Source organism: Erpetoichthys calabaricus, chromosome 1 (genome assembly GCF_900747795.2).
Source record: "Erpetoichthys calabaricus chromosome 1, fErpCal1.3, whole genome shotgun sequence".
Classification (NCBI taxonomy): Eukaryota; Metazoa; Chordata; class Cladistia; order Polypteriformes; family Polypteridae; genus Erpetoichthys; species Erpetoichthys calabaricus.
The window spans coordinates 174,238,632-174,250,741 of NC_041394.2; the positions used below are offsets into that span (position 1 = coordinate 174,238,632).

At 39.4% G+C, this 12,110-nt stretch overlaps 1 protein-coding gene across 2 annotated transcripts in view; it reads left to right on the forward strand.

Annotated features, from left to right (window-relative positions):
* The first annotated feature begins 5,048 nt into the window (after nucleotides 1-5,048).
* Nucleotides 5,049-12,110, forward strand: part of reln (reelin) — a 147,449-nt gene continuing 140,387 nt past the window's right edge. Inside the window, exon 1 of one of the 2 annotated variants that reach the window (XM_051919109.1) lies at nucleotides 5,049-5,679. In XM_051919109.1, the coding sequence (XP_051775069.1) occupies nucleotides 5,436-5,679 (244 nt within the window). In that variant the 5' untranslated portion in view covers nucleotides 5,049-5,435. The remainder of the gene's footprint in view (nucleotides 5,680-12,110) is intronic. The other variant, XM_028808741.2, reaches the window with a different exon arrangement.

Below are 12,110 nucleotides of genomic sequence, written 5' to 3' on the forward strand. Positions count from 1 at the left end.
TGCTTCCCTAAGTGAATTTTGTCAGGAAGGACTCATTTTGTGCTCTTTGTTAATTGACCTTCACTATGTTCAGCTCATGAAATCTTCTAGCTCCAATTTGCCGTCCTGGCTGGAAAAATTTTTTCTTTAACTTAATATGTCTCGAGAGACTTGGTAGTTTCCAGTATTTTATACCTCATCTGACTGTTAATGGTTCCTTGCTTAGTATGTTTAAGTTGAGGTAATCTTTCATTGTTGCAATGTGGGTTCACTTAGATTTTTTTTTGTTTGTTTTTTAATGTTAAGAGGTTGGAGTGTGTTCTTCTTATCATGTGCAATTCAGAACATTTGTTTTTGGTATGATGCTGGATTCCCTTGTTTATCTTTTGGATCAAGCTCAATTGCATTCATTTTTGTTGGTGCTGTTTTTTTCCACTTTGTAATTATGAGGCATGAATAGCATTAAGGCCAGTGTGACATGACAGACTCCACTTGCAGATGAGTGGCAAAAATAACAGTTTAAAGTCCAGTTTGGACCAACAGCAATGCAGAAGCCACATAGGGTTATTCAACAACTATAACTAAGGCTCTATGCAAAGTTACTGGCAAAGTGTGAGCCACAGACAAGTCATGGTCAAAGCAACTTGTCCTGTCTTTTCAGTTTAGAAAGAACAACACATTGTTGTTGAATAATTTACTGTACTTACAACTCGTGAAGATGTAGATAATTTTTCCCGCAGGTTCTAAGGGGGGGGGGGGGGGGGGGGAATAATTAAAAGTCTTAATTTGTGATCCAACTGAAAAAGTAGCAGTGCATAGGTACATTTATGAAGGTTTACTTTTTATAGCATTATTGCGTGACTCACAGTGTTAAGGATGCTGTCAAAAACAACAATGTTAATATAAAAATTCGGACTCAAAAGTAGTGAATTACATAATGTACTGTTCTTGCAGAAGGCTTGGTGGCAATAGAAAATTAATTTAGGGTGATAAAATTCAGCGGAGCCATTTTTTTTGTGTGAATTGAATAACGCGTCTTTTTCCCCTCTATTTACAAATCTTCATTTATGTAATAAATGTTAAACTGTATAAAATAAAATTTTATAGTGTGTTTTTTTTTTAATGGATTGTAATTTATTAATGCATATTTTATTCCACATCAAACCTATTCAAAATGTTACATTGTATTTAAAAATGTGCAATATAGCATTCACCAACCTGCTTAATCCATTTCAAATTTGCAGGGGGCTGGAAATTACCTGTTCAAAATCGATCGGAAGGCTGTTGCAGGACCCACTCACTTACACATAGTCAGTTTGGAGTCACCAATTAATTGACCCACATATATTAACAGAGTGTTGGAGGACAACACATGCAGGCAATGACCAGGGCACAATATTAGAATCCAAGATACTTGGATATATTAGACAGCAGGCTTAACCACTGGCCATCATGCTCCCCAGAATTAGCTGGCCCCTATTTACACTGAAACGATTTCACATATTCCTTTCTTTGATAATATATAATTTACTTCTGCATGACGGCTCACTTAACATTTTGTACACAATATCTTTTCACATAAAGTGTGTTTGCATGTAAATTTTACCAAGAATGTGAGTTAAATTTTCTGTTCATTCATCTATTTTCACAAACCCATTTATTCCAAACCAGTGTTATAGCGGATAAAAGCAACATCGGGTGCAGGAATCAACCCAGAAGGGGTACCAGTCCTTTATTGTCTCTGTTCATTTGATGTACAGTTGTTCCACACTACTCTGCCATATCCATTGTAATGTTTTTTAAAGTATAGGTTGCCTATATATGGACTGCATTTCTATTTAACGTGCTGCACGTTTATGAACTAAACATTTGTTCACATTTATCACGTTTCATAAGTATACAAATTTGTATACCGTACTTGTAATTGTACATTGCTACTTTGTAACATGTCCCATACATGTTTCCGTGCAGCAAGCATTGTACAACACAGCGTGCATCCAATTTTTTGTTTCTGTATATTTTCACCTAAGTATAACATACTATAACTTTTCCAAACATCCACCCATACTTCCATTTTCTAACAGTTATAACCCTCCATTCATTACAAATGTACATAATTTAGTCATATATGAATTAGAACATTTTTGCATAATCAAGCTTCTGTATGAATATGTTTTCTTTCGCTGAATGGTTTAAAATTACTTGTTGGATCTTGAACAGAGCCTAGTCAAGCTGATGTTAAATAGGTGGTATCAGAAAATGAATACACTGACTTATAACACTACCTGATCTATTTTTCCCCCATTTGTTACTTTGCAATATAACCTGGGGTCTATTAAATTCAAAACTGTTTCAATTTAATCTACAAATATGTATTATCCCCCATTTACAATATGATCCATTATACTAAATGTGAACCAGTATTTTTATTTTATGGTGCATGTTTAAAGAAAAACTTCTTTGTTTAACACGACTCGTATATTAACTGTAATGTGACCACAAATGGCCTGCACAACGACCAGAACGTGACTAAATTATAATTGGCTTATACACACTATGATCGTATTCTTTGATTCTACAATGTATTTCTTTATGTGCTTCCATTTTTCACAGCCTGTTAATGTAACCTAAAAGGAACCCAGCATCCCTACGTGGTTTGATACAGGTACCATCTGCTTACACGTCCCATAGCAGCTAGTCCACCAAAAGCCCTTTATGTATTCTACTGTGAAGCTTAACTCGTACTTCTCTGTACATGTGGCGTTCGACTCCCATGTCCACTTCTTTGTTTCCGCGCCACACACCCCACACCTGACGAAGATGCGCTTTTTCTGTCGGCACGCGTCTCTCCGCTGGCCCTGGCACGCCTGGATTTCTTTTCTTTGTTTCTCAACAAGTCTCGCTAGACGGTACTGTTTTCTCCAGGTCTAAAGTATTCCTCGCCTTTAGTTCAGTTTTTTTTTTTTTTTGATGAATTAAAAAACAATACTTACGCTTTTCCTTGGCGTTTCTTGCCGATGTGTTTTCTTTGCTTCAGTCTAACGCGGTTCACGTTTAGTGTTCTTTGTGGGGCTCTCCGAGAAAAGCGGTACATCCTAATCGCTCATTCCTTCGTCTTTATTGCATTTGGCGCATTTTTCTTTGTGACAAATTAATCCCGCGTCCCTTTATCTTTTCGCTCACTTGTTTCGCGTAAAACTATCATCCACAATTTCTTTGGAATAAGGGGGTGCAGAAAATGGATGGGCATAATTTTCTGTGTATGCCGTTCATTAATAAACCGGACAGGCGCTCAAACTCCTCCTTTTTATAAAGCGCTTCAAACTGCAATTGAGTGCAAAAGTGTGCCTGAGACGGTCGGCGCCCCGTCCAGGACTGATTTCTTCTCTGCGACATATGTGGACGAGATTTGTTCCTGCCCCCTTTGCTTCGCTACAATTGAATTAATAAATATTAGGTTCAGTATACGCCTTGCAATATACTTTTATATATGATGCCTTACTTTGAATCACACTTCACAACTGTGATCACCTTTTGCGTGTTTTTAATCACCTGCAACCCACCCTACCCACCGTTTAACAGCGATGCCTTTCTTGTATCCCGTCAGAATTATGACAGCGCCACTCTTCTCCTAGTGGTGTTATTCCCCGTTTTCTCACTTCTGCTAAACAAAGTCCAGTTTGGTGTTACCAAGTTGTGTGGCATGAAAATGCAAGGGGCTTCAATAAGCTGGAGAGACAAACACGCGGTTCCTAATGCAAACATAATGATCCTGGTATCAAGGCAACTGGAACTGGTTTGAAGCGCAACAAAGTCCCACTTTGACTCCTTCCTAATAGCTGGGTATGAGTCTTGGGAAGCAGACGATATGGAATGGACTCCTCTCCCAGGCTTGTGTATATATGTTTAGTTGCCTCAGTGTCTCTTTATTCTTGCGGTGGTGGCAAAAATGGGTACATTCATCCTTGCCAGCTAAAGAGCAGCCAGTCGGCTCCTGTCTGACAAAGCACTGCCTTAAGTGGCTTTGGGGTGGATCCCACTGTCTGGTTTTCTCATTTGTTGCAAGAGCTGAGGAGAACATAAAGGGGGGTTTGGAAAAAAAATAGTGTGCCAGAGAGAGAGAGAGAGAGAGTGTGTGTGTGCGTGCGTGTGAGGGAGATAGAGAGGCTTTTGGGATCTTGAGATGGGAGATGCATTTTCATCGTTGAGCTGATGAGAAATGTAGATTATTACTAACTTTGGATCAATAGCAGAAAGCAAAAAAAAAAAAAATAGTAGTAGCTGGAATGCTATGCTGCAGCAGTCCCAGAAACGTTTCTGGTCCTGAAGAAAAGGGGCCAGCAAACAGGATACAGAGAAGGAAACCAAAGCTGAGGAGACTGGCATGGGTGTGTGAGAGAGAACTTGTACAAATTTGGCAAAGGTGGCATGCATGTGAACAAAGCAAGGAAAGAACAGAATGTGCTGGGAGGGAGAAGGATGAAGATGTAGACTAGAGTTAAGGTACTGCTGAGAGAGCCTAAAAGAGGAAGAGTAGCAGAAAAATATTGACCTAAGACATAACTGTTTGAAGCTGTAAACACTGGTTTGTAGCAAAGTCCGAACTGAAAGGGGTAGAGTTATGAACCTTAAGGCAGTTTGGACACGTAGTCTGAGAGAGAACATGAGGAAGAGGAAGGAGAATGTGCATCTATTGTTGGGCTAAAACAGAATGTGAAAGAATTTTGCAGAGCGGAGACAGACTGGCATATAGTCTAAAAGAGAAGGATGAGACAATGAAGTGCTGATGCAAAACTTGTATGGATTATTATGGGGGGGAAAGTATCAGGACAAGAGTCTGAATCAGTACTTCAAGCAGTCTCCAATAGGAAGTAGTAAATAAGAAGTGAAGAGAATTTGACATGGATCCTGAAGGAGTAAAAGATTAGGAAAAGGGCATTGAGCTGAGGTACAAGTGACTTGGCATAGAGTTGAAAATGTGAGGAGAAAGAAAAATACAGAATGCTGAGAATGAAGTAAGGGGAGCATGGTGAATAATGCAGCATGACCGCGAATAAGAAAATGAAGACCAGGAGGTAAAACAGAGGGCAGGCAATGACTTCTGCTAGACAGAGGCACTTCGGAGCCAAACCAAGCCAAACGGCAGCCACAAAGACAGATCACAGTGTGGCGAGAGAGAGAGACAGACAACACAAGTGAGAGAGAAAGAGGAGGCAGGCTGGGCGGGGACATTGCAGGGAGGGCCAACCCCCCGATTGCAGTGCGGGGGTTTTGTATTTAAAGGAAGCTGAGGGAAGTGCAAGCAGCTCTTAGTGAGAAGCTGGCAGTGCATGGAAGCAACTGAGTGAGCTGAGCTATTCATCGTGCTGAGTGGGAAGGGACTTGCCATCCTATCACTCCAAAGTGCCCACGTGTCCGGGCACAGCTTTGCTTAGCTGCTAGGGGCAGCTTGTGGAATGGCGGTGGAGCGGCAAGCTTTGCTTCTGTTTGGGGCGCTGTCATATAATGTCCTGACTTTGGCATGGACTGGAACCACTGATCTGGGGGCTCCTCTTGGGTACTACCCACGTTTTAATCCCTTCTTCTTTCTGTGCACCCACCATGGCGATCTGGAAGGTGTTGAGGAGCAGAGCGAGGTGCTCATCTCTCTTCAGATTACAGGCAATCCAGTAGCCTACATCCCAGGACATGAGTACCAGGGTGAGTACAGCAGCACTTTCATCAGGGCTGTCCTTAGTAGTTTGCCCATGCAAGCATGGTCAAAAGTGAGATAATAGCTGTGGCAAGTTGACTAGACCCCAAGGCATAGCAGTACAAAAGGGGTAGATAATTTGTCTAAGTGTTGGTTTGTTTTTATGTCTGTCTGTGGTGAGCTGGTCATCCAGCATGGTTCATTGTGCTGTCTAGTTGAGGCTTTTAAGACTGGGGTCAGATGTGTGAGAATGACCTCCTATTCCCAATAAACTGTGTGCCTAGCTAGCCTGTAGATTAAACGTTAGCTCTCTGTATCTTTATCTGTCTTTCTCCTGGGCCAATGCAGCCCATGTTGTGCGGGTGCCACAAAAGACTTTTTCTTTGCATTTGCATCAAAGTGAACACACGATTTAGTGAGTGTGCATGAAACAGGTCTAATCTGTAGCTCAGCACAGTGAGATTAGAGACATACAATGAATGGTGTGGTCCTGGGGGGCAGCAGGTGGAGCTCTGTTCCTGTGGGTTTCTGGGTACCATAGTGCAAATTTTCAGCTTACTTGGTGGTGTTAGAGGACAAATAAGTTGGATATGTGTGTGAAAGAGTATATTTTGAAACGAGAACACAGAGAAGAAAATTGGTGATTTTTTTACAGACTGTACTGTATGTGCTTATGTTTTGCTGTCATTCCTTCTGCATGTGGAAGTTAGCAATCTTAATAAAGATTGGACAGATAGGAGCATGTCAAGTATGTATAATAGAAGAGGGGTTTTAAGAGCTTGTGCTTGAGTGTGAGTACATGCGAGTCTGCCTGTGTGTGCTTGATTGAATAGCAAATGTGTCTTTGTATATTATTGTTTTTGGGCTTTGTATTTGTGTGCATTTTAAAATGTTTTTATTTTTGCATGGATCTGTTAGGAAGTGTGCAGTTGTGTTCCTGAAATGTTTGGTAGTTTATTTAAAAAAAAAAATATATATATATATATATTTTTAGTTTGTTAAAAAAATATATATATATATTTTGGGTTTGGTTTGGATGCAATGGCAGTTGGAGGAAAAGTAAAGTGAGGTGAGGTAAGACAAGTGTGTTTCACTGGCAAGGTTTAGCTAGAGGTACAGAGGAGGCTCACTTTTATTATCCCTTGATCCTTTTTTTTTCCTTTTTTCTCTTAAGGCACATTCTTTGTGCAGTTTCTGTCTCTCCTTTTTTCCTTTCTTCCAATTGTTGTTTGTTTTCCTACCTCATACTTTTGAATGCTTCTACACTTCATGATTCCCATGGGATCCTTTAGTACATTCTATGTCTTTTTCTGTTCAACATTTCTATTTCTACCTCTTCATTGTCTCCTCTGTTATGTCTCTTTTACACTTGTTCTTTTCTGTAGCACAACATCGTCTATGCTACCTCACATTTACATCTGCCTATCTACCTTATTCTCTGTGGCTCCTCTTCTCCCTCTTTTTCTCCTCTTCCTTTTCTTTCTGCTGTTTTTCCTATTTCTGTCCTTAACTCCTCCTTATCCTTTTCTTTCTACCTGCCTTCTTCCTGTTCTCCCTTTTAACCTCTAAAGTGTTGTCACATCTTCTTTTCTTCATTATCCACTTCCTGTTGTATTCCATCCTGACTCTTATTTACTGATCTTGTTCAGTCTTTTCTATTCTACTTGTCTTCGTCCTGTTTTTCATCTCTCCCTCTTTTTACTTGTTTTTTCTACCTCATCCTTCTTCCTGTTCTTCTTGTCATTGTGTTCATTTATCCCTGTCTCATCAGCTACTTGTTCTGTCCAGTTCTGCTTCTGTTTTTCCTCTGTCTCCCACCTCTTTATTTATGCTTCTGTTATTCCTCTTCTATTCCATTCAAATTCTCCTGCTCTGTTCGTCTTTTTTGGGTATCACCTTTCTTCCATTTTTTCCTTCAGCTTATTTCATTTAACTTCTCATTTTCCCTTAGGTATCTTCCCTTCATTTTTTTCTTGATATTCTTCTCATCTTTCTTTTTGCCCTACTTTTTCCTCATTCTTCTATGTCTTCCATTCACACTCTCCTTCTTTGCACATCATTATCAGTACAATATGTCCTGTCCCCTTGTTTTCTTTCCTTTCTCCATCTGCTTTTCTTTTTTCTTTCTTTTCTCACCCTCTTATCTTTTGCCTTTTTTCCTTTCTCTAGTTTCTTCCATTCAGTCTCCTCTTCTTTTTTTGTTTTTTCAGTCCCTTCCATTTGATTTTTTTCTTTTCCCCACTTCCCTCTTCCTCTTTCCCTCTGTTTCCCTTATTATTTTTATCCCATACCAATGAACCTCTCTTCCATTTTTACTTTCTTCCATCCTGTATTCCCCTTCTTATCCCTGTAAATCTCTTCCTCATTTGCATTTTTACTCTCTCATATTCTGCATTTTCATCTTTTCTCCTTCTTGTCTTCTACCCTTCTTTCTGCACTCAGATGCTGTACCTTCTTGACAGGCCACATCGCAGATCTTGCCTTATAAATTATTTGGTGGCGCAGGGAGTTTCAGAGGCTGCAAATTCATTTACGAGACTTGGCTTGAAGACTTGGCGTTCTGGGGGCAGGGCTGTTCTTGCACCCGTCATTTTTGCTCAGTGGCAGGTAGAGGTAGGGAGTCCTAGATTTCTGCTCCCACCTTGGGGAAAGTGTTCAGTGACCAGTGTGTCTTCATTGCAGGTTTTTACAGGGTCATAGTCATAGAATTTCTTTTCTCACTCTTCAGGCTTTTTTCAAGTGATTTGCTGAAAATTAGTGCCATGTATTCAGCTTGATAGAGCAGGCACTGTCTGCTAATGACCAATCAGATGGTGTAGAAAAATAGTACACTATGTAATTGGCCATTTCAGAGAAATTGCTTGCAGTGCTTTTAATGATCCACAGTCTGTAGTTTTCTAACCCTGTGCAACTTTTCAGTTAATTTCTTATCTGCTTTGCTTCTATACTGGTGGCGCTGTGAAAGAGACAGGAAGTGCTGCAGGTCAGTGACTTGCTAATAATCTTAGGGTGACATTTTTGTGAGAGGTTCACACTGTTCTGCAAAATAAGCACTGTCATAGTTTAAGAGCACGAGATGATGACTTGTATTTCTGAACCCTCTGGATAATGCGGTTGTGGATAAATTTGAAGTCCTGTGCCTGAGTTGTAATGCTATTGTGAATTGTGAGATGCTCTGTGGCTGAATTTTACTGCATTCTAAATATATACTGTAAGGTTTGAGACTTTTTGTGAAGACGTGAAAATGTGTTGCATAGTAAATTGTATTGCTATTGTGTAATTGCACAGTGCCTATAAAAAGTAATCACCTCCTTAGATGTTTTCATATGTTATACAAAATGAAATCACTGTGAATTTAATATGGCTTTTCTGACCCTAGCAGAAAAATACTTTAATGCTAAAGTGAAAAAAGATCTTTGCATAGTGATTTAAATTAATTACAAATATAAAACACAAAATAAATGATCATATAAGTATTTACTCCCTTCAAGTCACTATTTAATAGGTGCATCTTTGACATACCCAGATGACATATCTGGACATTGCAGTTTTTCACATCCTTCTTTGCCAAACCGTTCAGGTTCTGTCTGGTTGCATGTGTGTGAGCCTTTTTTCAAATTCTCAATTGGATGACTTCTAGTCTCTGAATCAGACACCCTAGGACATTCACTTTGTTTTTATGCCACTATTCCTGTGTAGCTTTGGTTTTATACTTGGAGTCATTGTCTTGCTGGAAAACAGATCTTCTCCTAAGACACAGGTTTCTCACAGACTGCATCACATTTTCCTCAAGGATTTCCCTGTATATTGCTGCATTCGTTTTACTCTCTACCCTCACAATTCTTCTGGGGCCTGCTGCAGAGAAGCTTCCTCAGACATGTTTCCACCACGATACTTGTCAGTGAGGATGGTGTGTTTTTAATTATTGGCATTGTTTATGATTACACCAAACATGCCATTTAGTCTGATAGCCAAAAAGCTACTTTTTGGTCTCATTAGACCATAGAATGGTCTTCCAACTGATTTCAGAGTCTCCCTATGGCAAACTCTAGCTGAGATGTCATGTGCATTTTTTTATGTATAGAAAATGGTTTTATCTCTGCCACTCTGCACAGTCTCTCCAATCTGAGCCACCCTGTAACTTATTACTCCTTCCCTGACTACAGACAGGTGATCTCCATTTAACTAATTATCTATCTTCTAAAATCAATTTGCTGCATCAGTGATGATTTAGAGGCGTCATTCTAACATGCTTGAAACTGCTGTCCAAGGTGCATCAACTAAATATTGACTTGAAGTGGGTGAATGCTTATGCAACAATTGTATCTGTAATTAATTTACACCACTTTACAGAGATCTGTTTTTACTTTGACATTAAAGTTTTTTTTAGTTGATCTGTGTCAAAAAAGCGACATTAATTCCACTGTGATCTAATTTTGTATGACAATAAAAAAGGGGTAAATGTTTTTTATAAGCATAATATAGTGGTTCTAGTTTGTGCCATGTGCTTTTTAGCTCCTCATTTTGTATTCCTGTGAAGGTGTAACATAGTCTTGCCAGTGTGTTATGTACGTAAAAGATCTTGTGTGTTAGTCAGCATGAATAGTGTACTTTTTTTTTTTTGTTCTGCAAACCTCATACTTACCCGTGTTTCACAAAAATGGTTTACGCATTGTTCTAAACTTGTTATATGATTTGGAATTCTTTGCGTTTAAGAGAGAGGTCTTTATGTTTCCAAATGTGCCTAGGGGCCTTCCAAGCTTGGTAATGTGTTGATATATAAGTTGATTGAATGTAATACATAATTGTGTTCTTTTTTATTATTTTTATTATTTTTTGTAATCCAGGAGTGAGTTGTACACTATTCCATTGTGTTGTGTGACTCTTTGAGCTTGTTTTCTTGGCTCTGGCTAGGACATGTACAGAGTTGTCAGTTTATTGTGAAATTTATCAGTATTTGCTGTGTGATTTGTTTGCATGCATCATGGGAAAGAGTGTCTGAGTTTATCTTTTGAAAGTTTTGTACATCTTTGTGAATACGTTTTTGTTGGTTTGAGTGGGTTGATATTCAGAGCTGATTGTGTAATTATGATAATGACTTGGATTGTTGTTGAAGTGTCCTGTGTGATTTTTCTGAACATGTTTTATAGCTGTGAGAATGATTTGTATGGCTGTTATGTATTTTCTGACATTTGACACTCATTGTATAGGTGTGAAAATGATCTATGGCATTTACCTGTATAAAATCAACCTCAAAACTGCTTGCGTATCTCTAAGAATGACATGTATAGCTGCTCAGCAGTCTTGTGATCATCAAAACACATTATAAAGCCCTTAGATTGAGCCGTGTCTTTTTCCAAAGGTGTTTTGACATTCATGTGATGCTTACAAAACAAGATACTTAGAAAAGATTATTTACTTTGGAACCATAAAACCTGGTGGTTCAAGTACATCTTTTGATGTTTGGAGTTTCTTAGTATGTCTTGAGAGCCAGCAGCTAAACAATCTAAGAGATTTTTTTAATAATTTATGATGGTGTCGAAATATGTTGTGTGATTTTTTTTTTTTATTTTTTTTTTTTTGTGAGCACCTTCTGTATTACAGAGAATAAGTTGTATTGCTTTTGGGATACAGTATATACAGTACATTATTATTTTTTTGAGGCTGAGCTTTGGACTTGTACAAGTTATCCATCTAGAATATTTTTGCACACTGATTTTTTTCTGTGTGCTGTGTGAAGTTGTGCACACTCTTGTTATGAGGCACCTGCTTGCTGATGTGGAACTGATGAAATATTCAGCTAATAGCTCTCTCTTTTTCTAGCCTGGGTCATGACCTTTGTATTGCCCCTACCTAGTTCAATCCATTAGATCATCATTCTTCTTTGGGGGAAGGGTTTTTAATATGCCCACCAGTAAGTGAGAAGAGATTAGAAGAGGGGACAACCCCCCCCCCGCTCCCATTTCCACCAGTCCTTGGGTTTAGCCAAACCTGTGACTGTTCCTGGATTTGTGGGAATAGCTGACTTCCTGACTAATTGCCTAAATCCAGATCAGAGCAATAGAAGGGCAGTTAGTGCCCCTGCCCTCCCAGTTGTCCACTCTATCAAGGTATAGAACCTATGTTAGGATCTGCATTGCCCTTTATTTATTGTGGGTCAGCGCACACGTGCCACTAACACCCACATTTGTTTCATTATGATGGCCTTCTTCTGAATTATTCATGCCTTCCATTCAGCATCTCTCTGTTGACTCCCAGCTGCCTTACTCCAAGGGACTCTACAGTCTGGGTGTGGGGGGGTGTAGCATGTTTAGTCAAGGATGTAGTTCTTCTTTCGATGTCTAGCCAGCTGGGCCCCACTGTTGGTGGCGGAGAACCTGGCGTAGCCCAAATCACTAGGGAGCAGGCCAGCTGTAACAAGTGGAGATCAGCAGGCTGA